Here is an 18,887-nt window from a genome sequence, read left to right as displayed (position 1 = left end):
AATCAAATATGTAAAAAATGCTGTCAAATGCAAAGAAACTGCCTGAAGCAGCGGAGGGGGAATGGCACCAACATTTTAACTTCTATCAGTTACAGGTAACATAGCATTTAAATATAACTGGATCAGGTAGGAAACTGTCAAAGGGAAGTAAGATTTTTTTCAAACTGCTCATTTTGCTTTATAATTTCTTAATTCTCAATAAATTGAATTTTTCTGATGCCCATTGAGCTTTCCTAATTGACAGCTTTAGGACTAGGTCTTTGAATTTGTTTAGCACAGATGATTACAGTGTGCGCTTTGAGGGCTATTCTTAATATTACACATTTCTCACTACCTGACCCTGTTTAGAGTCATTATCTCTAGACTTAAAGTGTTAAGATTGACATTTTGAAAGCTGGATGCTTGTGTGTCAGAGCACAAAATTAGGGAAAATACAATTCTCTAATTCATATGAAAATAGTTCCTGCAGCCATTACTTCTAGAGCACCTATGTTTTGAATCAAGTTTATCACGAAGAAGCAGCTCTCTCTCTCTCCCAATACTTGTCCAAGGTTAATGCTTTCAAAAATGGCTGGTTTGAACATGGTCAGTAGACACTAACTTGAACTTGGCAGCCAACCAGCAATTCCACTGCACTGTGCATACTTAAGCAACTGTTCCTTTGGACTGCTATGGACTATTGGTATGAATACGTCTATGGAACAAGCGCAAAAAGACGCTCCCCCGCCTCCCCTCCGATTTTGGCCTTTTAGTGTTCCTACCGTCGGGGGCAGACAAAAAGATCAATCTTATCCACTGCACTGAGATGCCTTTGAGAATGATTAAATCTCCTTTAGTCTTTCCCCAGAGCTGGAGATAGAAGCCAGGATTTCTGTTCATCAATATCCTGTCCTTTATAGACAGTAAAAGCACATGTCAAGTTCTCTTTCACCACCATGTCTAGACCACATTAGAATGCAAGCTTGATTTTCACCATCTGTTAAGAGATGGAATATAAACTTTAGAAAATGTATATCAGCAGTGTTGCTAGAAAGGACTGAATAGCCCTCTTGCCCAGTGTGGCAAACTGAGATATATCTCTGTCAATTTGTAAATTCCATTTTGTTTTGGTTCACACAAATACAGGATGGGTGGTGACTGTCCCCATGTGAGCTGATGACTTCAATTTCATCCCACATGAGAAAGTGTGTCTTATGGGAAATCGACTGGGGGAAAAGGAGGGAAATAGGATTTTTATAAGCTTGAGCTTCCCTAGGGATCACTCAGAAGATCATATCCTATCAACATTCACTGAATGCTGAGCATGCCTGACTTTTGGATATGTAATACGTATAAATTTGCAGCCTCTCTTTTCAATCCCATGACAAGTATCTGGGTCATTCTTTACTTGGAATTAGAACTATCAAATGTTTTAAGAGAGCTATTGGGGCTATCAACACTGAATTACTCTTCCGTACTAGAACAACGGATTTTATCAGCAGACCCAATAATTACAGAAAAGTCAATGGAGAGCACACATGTGCAGAGGGAGCCTGGAATTCTCCTGACTGATGTATACAAATAAAAATGAAACAGTTTTTCTGGTTTTATTTAAGAAGGGTGTTTTTCTATGCAAGGGTCCTAGTCAAAAGCAGACTACCTGGACTATATGCATTGACCACATCACAAGAGCAAGGTTGAGTTTAGGTAACTGAATTCACTTGTTGATCTGTTTTTGGTTTAGTCTTTTTCCCGCCCTGTCCCGTCCCCCTAACTCCCCCCCAAAAGTACAATGTTCATAGGTGCTTTGTTAAGGGTAAAATGGTTAAAAATAATCCTTTGCCAAGCAAGCTCCCTTTCCTCTCCCCCCATGTTTCTCCAGGAGGGATGATTTAACACCAATGTTAACATAAACATGTGGAAACTCGGGGAAACGTGGTTAAATTTGGGGGGATCACAAAAACAAAGGCATGGTAGTCAGACTGCTTCTGAAAATGAACAATCAAACTGGAAAACACAATAACCTTCCGAATCTTCAGAACTTGATTCTGGTTTGAAAGTCCAGATATTCAGCCACACTAGAAGCTTCTACTTTTTAAAGTTATATTTACAAGGGTCTAGAGGTAGTAAGCTACAGGTTATGTAAAAATCATTTTTACAGTCAGAGTCAGCTATGTAACTACTGAACAAAAGGAAATTCCAGTTCCAGTTTCCAGTTCCTACTTTGGGCAAACAAGCGGAAAAAAATTATACTCACTTGCAGGAAATTTTTGTACGATCAGCCACCATAGTCCATTGCTGCTGATTTGTTGAAACCTCAATGTAGTAGCTGTAGCTGCGATCGTCACAGTCCCAAAGTAGCAACCTAAGCATGAAGAAACAGTTGAGTGGTAAGTACAATGAACATTAACCAAGCTGCTCAAGTTTTCTAGTCCTTTATTTTCTCTTCTTAAACCTTTTTAAATTTAGCTGTTTCTTCTGTAATATGCCTCTAATACTTAACAAGGTCCTTACTGTTTCTGTCATCTCAAACTTGAACGTCTCTACTCTCATTATCCTAAGGCCAATATCCGTCTTACTAGCATTATTCTATGACATTCATCTAATTACTTCTAACTTATTTGAAAGTCAATGAATGAACTAATTTATTTGGCAATGTGGAATTGCCTGCTTTAAACCTGAATAAAAGATCTGGTTGGAAAGGTCAGTGTAAGAGGAAAAAGAAAAAAAATCCAGGTTCTTGTGACTAAAAAAAGACACTATCTTCTTACTTTTATTCTTTTTTTTTGGTAAACATACCAGAAATACTAAGATAAGACAAATTAAAAAAAAAACAGCGATTCCCAACCCTGGTTTATTATAAAACAAGGAAAAAGGCATTGGAATTGTTGACCAAATTGCTAAAACAAACAAACAAACAAAAAAACAAAAAAGTAACAGAGGTCTCAAGGATTTACTCCATATTCATCCTCATGAATATGCAGTGCTCCAGGAAGTGCACCAAGTGATATATTAAAAATTAGCCTTCAGTTTCCATCATTGTTCCACAGAAAAGAAGACAATGCATCAGGATTTAACTTAAGTACATCTTTTTCATAAGGCATATCTAGAAAATAACAGTAAGTCATTCTTCCTAAAAGTTGCAACCTCTCTACTCCTTTCCCTTAAACAGGGATTATCTCCTTGTTGTAACAGATATTTGAAACCCCAATATCATTCCTTGATTTTGTTTTGTTTCTAAGGATATGAATTAAAGAAAGTAGCATGATACTTGCAGCAAGATCAAGAACCTTCCCCTGCCCTCCCTGACCTGACCCGCCCCCCCCCCCCCCCCCCNCATGGGATTGAAATACATGTATTTAAGAAAAAAATCCAGTGCAGAATGTCCTCTTTAGCAAAGACGACTGATATAGTCTTCACAGCAGGTTTGGGAACCAATATGGATATGCAGCACCTTTATACCCAATGAAGCACCCACAAAGGGCAAGAAGGTATCTACAGACTTTAAAGGGGTAAGGGACTGGTCTAAACACTGCCAGACACTTTTGTAATTTCTTCTTCAGGAGCAGTGAAGTATTTGCCATTTTTTCATTAACAGAGGTGATTTTGCTTCCATTTTCCATAAATGCCTTGGCTGGTTTCATTCCATGGATTAGCAGGGTACAGTTTAGAACACTAATTGCTGTTCTTACAGTTTTCACACAAACTCAACAGCAAAATGTGATATTAAAACAAAATCTCAAAAATCTTTGCTATTTTGAGTTAGAGGTGACTGAAGGCCAAACCAGCATGCTGCATTTACCATTCTCTGAAATAATGCTCTCTCATCATTTGACCCAAAGTTTTTGAATTGCAATATTCTAATTGAACAAGGTGTGCTATGGAAAAATGTGTTGCTGATTGGGTTGTTGTTAAACTCTTATTCTCTGAACCCTGACTCAGTACACTAATGGAAAATAAACACCATACTACTCATATAAGATACTGGCTGTTACCAGTTTTTATGCTCTTCTGATCCTCAAGTTCTCGTCAGCAAAGTTTGCTAATGCTTGCTAAGATGACTGCTTAAGTCTAACTATTTATCATAGAAGTCAATGAACCTGCTCTAGTCAAATAACCAAAGCACAGCTAACCATCCAAAAAAGCTACAACTACGCTGATGACCTAAATCAGAATAACGACAGCCACATATACAAATAGAGAACTGTGAAATCCAGGTAATACAGCCAAATTGGGTTCTTCAGGTGTGAGGAAGAACTTTTGTAGATCCACACTGTTCACAGGTGCAATAGTCCACAGATCTGTTCTGTAGACTATCAATGAAAATAGCTGAGAAATATTTGAAAAGAAAAGGAACTTGTGTCACTCCTAGGCACAAAGTTTCAGTTTGTCTCTAAGAATCTCTTACAAGCCTGAGTTTCATGTTCTAAATTCCCTTTTCCGAGGTGAGAAAATCTTTCTTGCTCTCAGCTGCTACCTCTGCTGTGAGGAACATAACTACAAAAATTATTGCTCACCTTTAACATTAGTGCTGGAGGGAGAAAAATGACCTAGCTAGTGGCCGAACACAAAATCCTCACTCTTACAGAGAAATGCTTTCCAAAGCAGAAGCTGGACTGTCTTAGGAATTAATTTATCAAGGACATGCGTGTCTGCATCTTTGCCCTAGAAAACAGTGCTGTTACTTCTGTTCAAAACAATCTGATTTAGCCCTTTATTTCCCATTTTGGAATCCCAGCATTCAAAGTGCAGCCAGGTCTACTGGACAAGCAGATTTAAAGTATACTATAGAGATGCTTTCAACTCAATCTAGCTCATTAATATTATAAAAAGTAATACGCTATAAACAATAGTTTTAAGAAGCTAAAATAAAATACTTTAAAAAGAAGCATTTTAGCCCATATTAATACTGTCTATTTGCAAATTAAAATTTCAGAACTGATATAGTAAAAAAATAAAAATCAAGAGAGATCTCCAGGGCATCATACAAGACTTGATTAGAAGAAAAAAAGAATTCTGTTTCATCAGATCCTCCGCATTCYGCTTTTCTACAGCTTGAAGGTCTCCAAATACTGAAGAGATTGAATGTAGTACATTTTCTGTTAAAAAAGTCTGAAAGTTTATGGATAAAAATCCTGAATTTGGTAACTACTAATATCAGACACTGAATTGATTTAACATCTAAATTTGGGCTAAGTCTTCTAAATGATAAGAAGAGGGAAAGTAAAAACATATGTAAATTGTTTTATTTTAAAAAGGCAATTAAAATGTAGCTAATTATGGTTTTCAGTAGGATCTTTTTCATCACTGGGGGCTCAGTGCTGTTTCCTTGATCCAGGTCTTCAAAGGTATGATCAAGAGTTTGATTTTCAGAAGCACACTAGGGACTGTAATTTTAACCAACAATACTGTAATTAAAACACAACTGACTTGGTTTTAGAGCAAAAGGCTAAGAGGACATATGTCCTCTTTTTAGGAACATATAAATTGCTCTCTCCCACAACAACCCAGCCCAAGTTAAATGGCTTGAAAAAAGCATAGGGCTTGGGATTATTATAAAACAAATAAACAATGAGTAAATTAAAGTTGGCAGAATCATTCATAAAGTGACTTAATGGGCATGAAAAACGCAGATTTTTGTTCCTTTGGGACTTGTGAAAGACAGAAAATACAAGTGTTTCCTTCACCTCCCTACAATATCTTTTGTAGGAGAGAGAGAGGAGGGGAAGACTCACCACACAACCTCTTTGGAATTTATTCTGCATGAAATGCCTTTCCTGAGAAACAACAAAAAACTATCAGGCGCTTACATGAATATTCACCAGTGCACACTGAGCACAAGGGCCACTTTTTATGCCATGTACACTAATCTTTCAAACACATTCCAGGCAAACTACCAGGATAAATTTTTGCAGAGAAGCTATGCTTTCCTGTGATGGATACAGAATGGCTGGAAGGAGAATATTTTGCTGAAAAAGTCAGAACTACACTCATTAAAAATACATCTGGTTATAGAAAAATTGCTCATGTTCCTAAGACATCCCATATTAGATTAAAATGCTAAATTAGTTCTTGTTAGTAAATCTTGCCCTCAGGATTGAGAAAGAAAAGCTGAACGAGACTTCATCCAGCTCATTCCCTGCAACACCAAGAGATCTGAATGTATTTCTCACATGCCAATTCTTTTGGAAGCTAAAGGCTAAGGCTGTTAATCATTTAATATGGTACTGTTATTTACATTACATGTTGAAAATGATTGATTTTATAAAATAAGTACTTTTCAAATATAGATAACTGTTTTCATGTTATAGGTGCAGAAAACTGATGGGTTACCAGTTAAGTGACTTGTTCAGCATTTCAAAGCAAATGAGGGACAAATTCAGGCATAAAAATCAGACCTTGCAGCTTTTTGTGCGATCGTGTTTCCTCTCACGATCATAATCTCTGTTATTCCCATAAAGATCTACACAACATTAACTATGGAAGTCCATTCTCTGTTGGCACCAACTGTTAAAATCCCGCTCACCCTTTAAGTACCTCACAACACAACAGATGAAGTAGGTCTTGGCTGCCCCTTTATGAAGGAAGACAACTTGATAAAAATAAGCCATCCAGAGCAAACTGACCGCAAGACGAAGCCTGGTCCGAAGCTTAGCAACATGACCTGCGAGGTTCTCCAGCTGCAAAGCAGAGAGCTGCTGTGCCCAGAGGACTGCTTCAACAAGCTGTCTGCATACGGGCAGCAGACAAGCAGAAGAGTAAAGGCTAACGAATGCTACCGAAGGCATGAGAAGGGCTCTGACCAGAAGCAGAGAGAACGCTGCTCAGGCACAATACTTTCCCAAACAGCCGACTGCGGGTACCTTTCATAGCAAAGAAGTTTCCTGATGCTGTTTGTTTCTACTGTGCTCTGAAAAGCAGAACTTTTTATTTTTTTGGTGCAATCATGTTATTTAATAAGAAAGCAGATGGACTTGCATCATCAGTTTCTCTTTCTAAAAGAAGTAAACCTGCAGAGCTTCACATATTGGCTGCCTATTACATCAAAAGAGGCTACAGTACTTTTTCAACAGTAGTTACCACATGCAATATAAATAATACTATGTTCATAAATTACATGCTGATGGAAAACCAAAAGATGGTAAAAAACTAAAACATAACACTTCTTTAAAGAAGGGTGAAAAAAATTGAAAACGCTATGAAAAAAGCATTTTTTATACAATTTTCATTGTATTTTTGTGTGCAGTTGTTTACAATCCCTTTTCATTTCCTGCTGCTATTTGTTTCAGTAGTTATCCTGCAGCAAAACAATCTTTCTTAGGATCCTACAAAAGAGTCAAAATCCACATATTTATTATGTGTTTGCATCAACTTTCATTCTGAATTATGATTTGCTATTCACGCCTCAAGTCAGGCATGAATAGCAAATGAGCAGCAAAGAAAGAAAAAGTTCATAAGCAGAAATGTTATGGAAAATTAAGAAGCATAAGAGATGTACAGGATGATGATATAAGCAAACAGAAAACATGTTAAAGCTACTCGATATAACTTGTTAGTTTAAGAATTGCTCTGAAGATGAAAATCACAACAGTTGGCCACCAAGTATTAGTATTAGTAATAAAGTCTTCAAAGAGATTAAAAAGGGATAAGTGCTTTATCTGTTTTTACAGAGATGAAGACTATTTCTATTTACTTTAACATGAAAACCACACAGTACAGAAGAATTCTCCCTCCCTCTACCACACAGACTGTAACAAATTCTGCTCTATCAGGATTTCTTTTTCCCTTCTCTTTTGGAAAAACACAGAAAAAAATCCTATAAAATTATCAGTCAAAGATTGTAGTATAATATTATTATATTTCTATTCAAGATAAATGCTAGGAAAGAATAAGAGACAGCTATTTTGATATGGCAGCCTTTTCAATACTAAAGTTTTACCCATTTAACAGTTAAATAAAAGGCACTTAAATTATGTTTACCATGATAAACACATCAATTGCTGTGTTTCTGTTCCTAGTTAAACATAATATTTTTTCTGTCATTGATAAAGGCCTTTTCAGAGAAGAAAAATAGGAAGGTTATCTTCTTTCCAGGCAGGCGACAATGTGGAAAAACTAGCTAAAGTGATGTAATTTATTTTCTCTGTCTGTTAACTGTTCCAATTATCTTGTAATATGTCCCAGGTGAAAGTCTCAATAAAAGAATAAACCTCTTAAACTATAAAATGTTTTTATTTCTATAACCTAGAGCATGCTATTTAGTTATTATTTAAAACAAAATGTTTTCCAGGCCTTTTCTGGTAAGGACTACTAATGGGCATTGACTATCATTACATCTGATTTAGAATTTCTGAGTAAGTTCTGATGTGGAAGTCAAGAGCTCCCCATTTATAAACAAACATTTCAAGTATTTACATTAACAACGTTTCTACATAGTCTCCCACAGCACCGCTGTATCCAAGTTGGGATGTTATAGTCTAGATGGGTGGACTACTAAAGGGGTGAAAACTGGCCAGATTGTTTAGCTCAAAGGGTAGTGGTTAACATTTGATAACTCACCTGGAGGCTCACTGCAAGAGGAGTTCCTCCGGAGTCTATTCTGGGACCTATCCTGTTTAATATTGTTGTCAAAGATCTGAAGGAGGAGATGGAGTGAGCCTTCACCAAACTTTCGGAAAACAGTAAACCATGGGGTGCAATAAATACACAGCCAAGGGTACAGCTGACATTCAGAAGAACTGATTCCTAGCTGCTAGGTAGGCTAGAGGAATGGGCAAACAGGAACCACAGGAAATTCAACAAGGACAAAAGCAAAATCCCACACCTAGTACAGACCAATCCACTGCAGTAGTACAGGCTAAGGTCTGACTGGCTCTACTGAAAAGGACATGGGAGCCTTGGTGGACAGAAGAAGAAACTGCACAAAAGGAAAAAAAAACAACTACACTGTGAGATTAATTAAGCCTTGGTACAGGCCACGCTGAGAAGCTGTGGAATCGCCGTCCTTGGAGGTTTTCAAGACCTGACTACATAAAGCTCTGAGCAGGATGGTCTTATTTCATAGCTGACCCTGCTTTCAGGAAGAAGCTGGAATAGATGATTTCCTCAAGTCCTTTCCAACCTGAAGGATTCTGTGATACTAAGACAAATGGATAAATTTTGCAGAAATCTTGCATACAAGATACCTTCCTGAAACATTTAGTTCTCTATGCATATCAAATGCATATTTGAATTTCAACAGTTCTGCTTTATTCATACTCAGAATTTAGTTGCCATGGTAATACTTTCTGACTTAGAAGCTCTCTCCAGTGGCATGCTGATTTCTATACACTACAAGCATCTACTACCGTTTTTCCAAAGGCTCATATACTTTCTCAGATACAACCATATTCGATGACACATCAATGTTTTTGAACTCTAAAAAACCCTACACTTTAACTCCTAATTATTGATGTATAACCTAAACCCACAGATATAATGACTCAGTTTCTGGGGGCAGAGCCATTCTGTGGATGCTCTGTGGATGGACTGTAGATGGCTAGCCTAACAAAAATACTTTTGGAAATTTTTTTCTGCTAGGTGGAAAGATGAGATCAGGGGAGTTTTCAAGCAAGCAGACAACAGGAAAAACAGGCAAAGGAATAGAATTCAAGCAGTTGTGCAAGATTCTCTCCTGTTCAAAAAAATCGCATGCTTTCATTAAGATGAAATAGTAAAACTTTGTTTTCATCTGCATTTGTACGTAATTTGACCTCTGTACCAGTCATAGATTTTACATGTCAGTTAAATTCTCTTAGTCCTTCACATGGTCAAGCCTCTGCTGCTACTTAAATTCAAAGTGGCATGAAAATGATATAATTACTTTTCAATTATCTTTCTTAAGAAATCCGAGTGCTGTGTCTTCCTGTTCTTTACTTGTGATTCAATACTTAATTGAACATTAAAAACATCAAACTCTAAAGCATAAAATATTCACCACTGAAAATTGCTAGCTATACTTTTTATTTAACTTGTTTCATGCAGTGAGAACAATGCTGGACTCTCATTGTACATAACTTCTATAAGCTGGTAAACAGACAAAAACAGTACTTCTGTTATGGTTAAGAATTTACCTAGATGTCTGATTTTAAACTCTATCTTCAAAGTTTATAATGGTCATAATATCACAAGCTGAAATGAAAACACACAGCTTTTGAAGTGGGGAGCGATTATTTCCTTCACTTTTCAAGATTCAGAGCTAGTACAAGCAAAAAGGGTATGCCAAATTCTGCACTTATTTTTAAGAAAACTCACTTCAAAAACTCTACTTTTAAAAAATGCAAATATAGTCCAAATATATAAGAGAATAGGATCTAAGAGAATTGCCACCATCTCAGACGTTTCTTTACACCTCTGCTGATGTTCTCCTTAAATGTGGACAAATATTTCAGGCACAAAAATGGGCAGTTACACAATGGATTTCAAATCTCACTTGCTAATCAGTCAGTTGTCTATTCTGACAGAAAGAAGGCATAGCACTAGCTTCTAGCAATACATATGTATGTATAGAGCCTCTGTTGCTAGCCAGTACCTAGGCTGAAGTTTCCAAATTCTCTCACTGGGGCTGTAATTTCCCTCTTTTTTTCACAGTCACAGAGAATACAAATTCAGCTCCTAACAACATATTGTTCTAAGTTTACAGAGAACACTAAAACATTAAGACAGGGATTTGTATGTCTGATTTTATGAAACAAAACACTCATTTTACAGTCAGTGGATCTGAAGTTGGCAAGAATGTTTTTTTCTTCACCTGGGAACTGTCCTGCTCTCCAATCTATTTCCAAAGCACAAAAGAAAGGGAAACTGAAGAAGGAACTGCAGAAGCAAGAAGCTTCTATTTTAGCCAAAACTTTGTTCTCCATACATGCATAGCCCTTTACTGCAGAAAAAGCTCAGTGAACTTAATTCCAGATCTAAACACATTCATTAATCCAACTTTGTAAAGTAATATTCAGGTTACTGTGCCCTTATTACATATTCCTTGTTCAAGTAAGGGCTGGAACTAATTGTATAGTGAAAAGGCAAGCTAGGAGTAGGCAGGTCTGACACTGAGATGATAGCTTTCTTCAATAAATGCTTCTGTTTTCATAATGAGATGCATATGACAGAGGAACTGCACCTACTTTTACCACAAGTGAGGCTGCAGTAAAATTTCTATTTTAATATAATAGATAATTATACATCCTTAATATTAAAATTTTAATATTGCTATTATTATGCCCCTGAAATGTATTTTTCTGGAATTGCATTGCTGTATCCTGACATACAATTCAATAATATATTTAATTTTTAACTTGCCCATTACACCGAAGTAAAAATCCAAATGCCAGTTACTAAAACAGTCCCCTAATTATCATCATTTCCAAATGTCATATATTCTAAAGAAAATAACTGTACTCAGCAAAAGTCTCACTGTTGTCCTTAATTTCAAGAAGAATAATCCCCTTACCGTATTGATCCAATCATGTAGGGCTGTGCTAGCTGCACTACAATAGCTCCACTCCCAAGCTGATGGCACGTATACCCAGAATCCCAGTCGTAGTTTTTTGTGTCTCCATTCAACAAGGCATTGCGACTTCGGCTTACACCCTCGATCACACTGGCACAGTCTGCAATTGTTGCAGCATTCTCAGTGGGAACTGTGAATGTAAACATAAAGAAGACAGACGGAGCAATACAGCCAGGAAACAGTTCAGGTACTAACCGTCTTTACTTCTGGAAAGGACAAAAAAGAGAGGATGAAAGTATGATCAACACACGGAAATATAACTCTATTTAGCATGAATTATGAAGCAAAGTCAAGAAGTACAGCATTACAGCATTGATTCCAGAATAGTTAGGTAAATTAACAGATAGATTCCGGTCTTGGTGACAACACGACAGCACTTTTTTAATAGAGCTAAGAAAAAAAATTCTTGTCCAGCCAAACTTTAAACAATTTCAAACAATTTCTTATCTTCCTGTTCTCATAATGAAAACAAACTCATTTCCAAAAAAAAAAAAAAAAGGTGAAAACAAGTAAGTGGGAGATAGTTTAAAGCACTGATCTGGACTGTGGGAAATCAGGACTTAAATTCTTCAAAACTAGGCCTCTCAGTTCAGGTGACAATTCTCAACATGTACCTGTTGGTACTTCTGACACTCTTTTGACCAGAAATTGCACTTCAGGTTTGAGAAAACTAAAATATTTTTTTAATATTTACTGAATACTTAATTACAAAATATCTTGGGTTAGGAGAGGGGAAGAGGGACTGAGAGGTCTGTTCAGCCAAACGGAACAGCAACTACAGAAGCATTTCTCACTAGATCAAAATCAGGAAAAAGGAATGACCAAACTCTGCAAAAAAGAAGCTATAGTATCACAACATCAAAAGAGATGAAACTACACAAAACTGATTCACTTGCAAAAAGAAAATCCTAAGTATAGGATGATGATTTTCCTCCTGGAGATAGTGATGGAATTATATGAGACTCTTTTTCCTCAAGTTAATTTCATCAAAAAAAAAAAAGTCTATGCCGGACAATTATTTTATATACTGCCATAAAAATGACAGCATGCAACTGCTATGCCAAAGAAAATCAAAAGTTTTACTGCAGAATATGGAACTCACCTTCTGTCATAATCCTTAAATGCAGTTATTTGAATGTTACAGGGAGAATGAGCACATTTAGATAACCGAAGGAATTTTCAATTAAGTGAAAGCATTCCTGGGATGACCATAAGAACAAGGAGTTTCAGTATCAAATGTTATATTTCAATTCTAATTGAACAGCCTAGCACTTCCTAACTGCTACCTTGTGCTGCACATCTATAATGAGCTCTTTTTTCATCTTTACAACCCTCTCTTGCAATCAGTGTACACATCCAGTGTTGTGATCCATGAGTCAGTGCCATCCAACTTCAGTTCTTTCTTCTCTTGGTACTCCCAAAGTTGAACACTCTAGTTTTGGACCTGCTGTTACAAACTGAATTAGATAAAGGCTAACTTGACTGTTTACTAGGCATTTTTAGAAGTAAGGGAACATTACATACCCAGCAATAAAAAATGCTGGTGTATTGGGAGTTATTTTTCTTTGGCAAAAGATGTCAGGATGTAGAAACCTTCCCTAGGAGAGGAATGCTCTTCTATTGCTTCTTTAGTCCTGCTTAATCTGATTTAAAATCCAATGTTAAGTAGTTTCCCTTTCTTTCCAAAACAAACACAATCCATAGCAAAGTCAGTGTTGGATGTCATTTCAGCAACGTGAAAGATCAAGACAAGAGCAGCTCCTCTGGGAGCATGCTAAAAGAAGGAGGTGCATTTTCTTGTGCACAGAGTACTTTCCCAACACTGTTTTACAAGTGCTTCAACACTTATTTTTTGAATTACCTATTATTTTCCTTTCTTAACATTTAATCAGGTACAGTGCTTTGCTTTCATCTGTAATTCAGGGGGACTAAGAACATCTCCCAAGCTTTCTGAACATCATCTTCCAGTAAGAAGACAGATAAATATAATAGGGTATTTAAGATGCCCTACTTATGTCCAGCACTTTTTCAAAAAGCTTAGTTTTTTGCTAACCTCTTCAGCTTTTCAACCTCTCTCAGCTTTTTCATGTCTATTTCTATGCAGCAATCGAAAAATTAACAAGACTGCAAAATGATGCTCTCTGAACTTGTGAAAAAAAATCATGGTTACCTGTTTAGCCTTGTTTTGGGGGGAAATATTGAAAACATTGATTGTTTGCGTTAAATGAGGACAAAAATTCTTCATTCAGTGGCTATATAAAAAAGGCAAGATTTTATGTGCCTGCATCTGATGCAGGCACATAAAATGCAGAAGGCACAATCAATTTCTGTGTGGTAATGCAATTAAAAAAGGGGAGGAGTGAATAAGTTGCCACAAATTATCTGACTGCCAATGATTGGTTTAACAAAATCTCCTCATACCAAACATTTCTGAAAACCAGACCAACCACCACCAAGCCAAAACATGAACTACTCAAAAAAATTGGAAGAAATACATAAGACAGAAAACAAACACTATTTGAATTTTCACCTGGGAAAACAAACGATGTATAGTACAGATGAAAATGGATTTGTGCACCATTTTAAGCCCACTTCAAACTGAAAACTTACTTAAAGAGTTGTAATGAGCAGCTCTAAAATACGTATTTAAACTACTAGGTTGTCTGAAAATGGCTGAAATACAGCCATATGAAATTTGAGAGCTAGCCATAAAAGTCTCCAGCCACAAAACAAGATAAAATTTTCCATGAAGAGCTAAGATTCTGTGTTTTAAGTGTGCTATTGTCAGGAGCAGAATCTTCATAAAAAGGAAGATGAGGATGTTTAAGCTTACTGCCAAGTAGTCCCATAATTCACTGTACTGGAAAAGCAACTGTTTCACAGAAATCTACTGCACTATCAAACATACTATCATCTCTGTGTGCCTCATCAAGAACTACTAAAACCACCATATTATTACTCTAGAAACCTCTTGATGCACTACAACTGAAAACAGACGTTCAGGAATTCTCAGATTCTTATGGGGGAAAAAGTGGTAGACATTAGAAGTACCTTTTAGGAAGGATCTGAATAAAGCAGAGAGATCAACAATTCAAACTAAAAGCACATTGGCATCAAAAAATATTTAGCTTGGCTTCCTTTTCTTCACTGGCAGTAAAGAAAACTTCCTTGGGTATCCATTTTATATGGGTGTTAAAGCATCTTCCATATATTGCCACTTTTTGCAGGAAGAGGAAACTACTGATAATTGGGTTAAAAAGGAGTAAAAGGCAAAATGCCATAGTCAGCTTTCGTACTGAGGCTCTACAGCACACTCTGGATACCTTGTGAGCTATAATAAGGCATTAATTTAACACAGTGCAACTTCAGTTTATCCAGCATATTTCTTGCATCATCCTGTTTCCTCTCACACTCAGATATCTGCACCAAAACACAAACTCCCAAGATAATGTCACCCTGAATAGCTGCACTCCTTAATAAATGCCCAGAAACTGTTTTACTGTATATTTAATGCAATTCTGTGGTCTTCTTTACAGTGGTAAATTCGAAAGTGATTCTAACTAACTGAAGCATGCAGAAGGTGCCACACTGTTCCTTCTCTCCAGGGGGAGGTCTGCCATTGCTTATTTTGAATGTTCATAATCATCTTTCATACCTGCCTGATAAATTTATTAAAAACACCATCTGTTAGGAACTCTGCTCTGTGCTGTATTTTCAGGTCTTCTGGTTCTCTTCCTTTTTCCTGTTAGAATTTCTGCTGCAATTTGTGTCATTTTATTTACAAAAACCTACTGCCAAAAATAACAGCATTGCTTTTTTTATTTTTTGGTTTTCTTCCCCCCCCCCATAATCGTCAGCTACCCAGCTATTATACTAATCAAGGTTGTAAGAGAAGACAACAGAGGAGAGATTACAAGTATGGAAATTCTTTTTTCACTGTTCATATAGCAGTTTTGCTCTGACAAATCTAAATTGCTTTTAAGGAATACAATGGATGCGAGTTAGCAAAGCATACACATTCTGTAAGTAAACAAAAGTAGATGACTGAGCTTAAAGACATCAGCATGAAAACAGTTATTAAAACTTATTTCATTGTTTCCTGGTCTTATGCTGCAGTATGGAGTAATGAATAGCATAGCAGTATATTTAATTCCAGTAAAATTATTTTTATAAAGGACCGTAATTTCCAAGGTATGGCCTAAGGACCATGGTAAGGTATAGGTGGCTATACCAGCTATATTTAAAGATAAGACAGACATGTAATTCAACTGTCCTTAGAGATCTCCCAGGAGAAAATGTGTTGGGAGCGTGCAGTAGACCTTGGTCATATCCATTTATTACTGTGTATCAAGATGCATTCTTTTTCATAAAAAGATTTTTAGTGCACTTGGTTTTCCATAAATTTTTTTTCCTGAAGTACTCAGAAAAAAATAAATGCAGCCTTTATAATTCATTGGCTTCCGTTTCTTTCATCTCCCAGTCTGAACAGGTCAGATTCTGCTTTCTTTGCATCCAGTACAACTTCACTGCCTTCATCTGGGTAACATGGAAAAAATGACTAAAAACTCAAAAAAAATCTCTGCGACACAGGAAGGTACAGAATGGAGCTGGTTCAGAAAATACATTAATAAAACTTTAATTCAGTTACTAAAACAGATACAGAGAGACAGTAGATCTGCTCAGTACGATTAGTTTATAGGAAGGCTGTAGTTTAAAACATCATGGGCTGTTGAATATATTTATAATGTAATCTAGACAACAAACAGTCAAAAGTTCTCAGCTAAAGTGTCATCACTGCAACAAAAATGCTCATTTTACTGACTTTTCTTAAAACACATACAAAAGTGTCAAGGTGTACATGCAAGAACAGATGGGGGTGAATGGCATGTACCCAAATGCATTTCAATCCATTGCAGAGCTATGCAGTAAGGGCTGTAAGACTTTGGACAACTCTTTATGAAGAAACAAATAACAAGAAATTATACTGGAGGAAGTACATTTTTGTTTTATTTAATCTGAAGAAGTGATTCTTCTCTCACGCTGTCACCTGTTAGATGCTCAACTTTCAGTCTCTCCATTTCATGGTAAAATTGTGTTTCTTCCTCTACAGAGGTGACAAGTTTCCTCACTAGAAAGTGACAGGTGGAAAAAAGAAAGCTCAGAGCAAAAGAAAAAAGAAGAAAATTAGGTTTGTCACTGTTTCAATTGAATAAAATCAAAACCCAATATAATAATTAAAAAGAAGTTGGACATTTTGCTTTCATTATTTTCCACCTGGCAAATTATTATTATTTTTTTTTAAGTCTAATCGTTATTCAAGACACAAACTAGCACTTGTTTATTTGCTATATGGTAAAAAGTGTTAAGTCTCCAGACTTCTCATTAATTAGAAGTACAGACGCAAACTCCTCTTTCCCCTTTCACATACTCTTTCTTATTTTCTTCGGCTGGATCTACCAATCATCAGGCTGCAGGTGAGCTGAATTGACTAGCTGATCTGTCAAAAAATGACTTATTTTCCAGTGGTTTAGTTTTCTGTCAGATCAGCTAGCTAATCAAGGTTGCTCCACAATACATAACTAGGATATTTGACTCAAGAGAAGCAACAAAAGATCACGAATGGTATTGGGACCACTAGGCTATTTAAAAGAGAAAAYAAATCTTAACACACAGTCTTGTATTCTTATGTCACAGGCCTGCACATCTTATGCCTCATCTTATCACTGCATTTTCATCCCCCACACATATACTTCTTATGTTATACTTTTTCTCTATTTATTTCATAAACCCCTTGGAAGACAGGGAACTTAGTTAATGTTTGTATATCACACATCACATTTGGGCCTTGCTGGAAGCCTGTAAGTACACTACCTTCCACAATACAAGGAATTGGTTAGGTTTTTTGGGGGAGGGGGGGGAGGGGTGTTTTTTTTTGTTTTTTTTGTTTTTTTTTAAGATTTATTCCTGTAGTTTTCTGTGAAAAAGTGGGCTTTTTCTTTAATACAGCAAAAAATTAAGGACTAGAATTTGGTTTTCACAACCGCAGCTAAAACAGGAATGGGAAAAACACCAGAAAAATTATTCTGGTAATAGTTTTTGGACAAGTAGAACACAGTCAGGGTATGGGGAGAAACCACTCAGGAGGAAGAAATGTTACAGCCTTTAAAATAATGCAGCTTCAGCTACAGCTCCTAAAAACACCTATTACCAAGAAAGACAGAAACGGGATGCTGATAACACTGAATTTCAAAAAAAAAAAAAAAAAAAAGAAAAGAAAAAGAAACTTTGCAATCAAGAATTCAAGAAACATCAATTCCAAATTGCATATGTTTTGCAATCTGATTCCCTTCTATTTCATTGAAAAGCTTTCTGTGAGTCATATTAAGCTGGAAACGTACAAGTATGTAAAACTTCATAAATAATCAATGAATCTCAGCATTTTTGGCGTTGGACATGTATATCTTCTTTTCTCATGCTAGGCATGCAAGGCATAAGAGATATGCTTAAGACCACCAAGTAAATCACAGAATCACTGAGGTTAGAAGGGACTTCTGGAGATCATCTAGTACAACCCCCCTACTCAAAGCAGGGTCAGACAGAACAGGTTGCCCAGGATCCCTCCAGTCGGGTTTTGAGCATCTCCAAGGATGGAGACTCCACAGCCTTTCTGGGAAACCTGTTCCGGTGCTTGATCACCCTCACCTATAAAAAGTTTTTTCTCATATTTAAATGGAACTTCCTGTACTTCAGCTTGTGCCCATCGCCTCTTGTCCTGTCACTGGGCACTGCTGAGAAGAGTCTGGGCTCTGTCTTCTTTACTCTTCCCCATCAGGTATTTATACATATTGATAAAATCCCCCCTGAGCCTTTTCCAGGCTGAACAGTCCCAGCTCTTTTAGCATCTCCTCATATGTCACATGCTCCAGTCCCTTAATCATCTTCATGGCCCTTTGCTGCACTTGCTCCAGTATGTCCATGTCTCTCTTGTACTGGGGAGGCCAGAATAGGACACAGCACTCCAGATATGGACTCACCAGTGCTGAGTAGAGGGGAAGGATCACCTCCCTTGATCTGCTAGCGATGCTCTTGCTAACACAGCCCAGAATGCTGCTGGCTTTCTTTGTTGCAAGGCCACATTGCTGACTCGCATTCAATTTGGCATCCATCAGGACTTTGTCTGCAAAGCTGGTCTCCAGCCAGTCCTGGTACATGGGGCTATTCCTCCCCAGGGCAGGATTTGGCACTTGCCCATGTTGGACCGCATGAGGTTCCCTCTCTGCCCATTTCTCCATCCTGTTGCAGTCCCTCTGAATGGCAGCACAACCCTCTGTCAACCACTTCTCCCAGGCTCATATCATCT

General features: G+C 37.0%; 1 protein-coding gene across 4 annotated transcripts in view; it reads right to left on the bottom strand.

Annotated features, from left to right (window-relative positions):
- Nucleotides 1-18,887, bottom strand: part of BTBD9 (BTB domain containing 9) — a 144,360-nt gene that overhangs the window by 34,367 nt on the left and 91,106 nt on the right. For all 4 annotated transcript variants that reach the window (XR_003252489.1, XM_026059838.1, XM_026059839.1 and 1 more), the window contains exons 9-10: nucleotides 11,468-11,657; nucleotides 2,237-2,344 (exon numbers count right to left, since the gene is read on the bottom strand). Coding sequence is in view for 3 of the 4 variants with exons in the window: in XM_026059838.1 (XP_025915623.1) it covers nucleotides 2,237-2,344; nucleotides 11,468-11,657 (298 nt within the window). In the remaining variant the exon portion in view is untranslated. The remainder of the gene's footprint in view (nucleotides 1-2,236; nucleotides 2,345-11,467; nucleotides 11,658-18,887) is intronic.

Source organism: Apteryx rowi, unplaced genomic scaffold (assembly GCF_003343035.1).
Source record: "Apteryx rowi isolate R43461 unplaced genomic scaffold, aptRow1 scaffold_160, whole genome shotgun sequence".
Classification (NCBI taxonomy): Eukaryota; Metazoa; Chordata; class Aves; order Apterygiformes; family Apterygidae; genus Apteryx; species Apteryx rowi.
The sequence above is the reverse complement of the archived record's forward strand: the minus strand, read 5'-3'. Positions and strand labels throughout refer to the sequence as shown.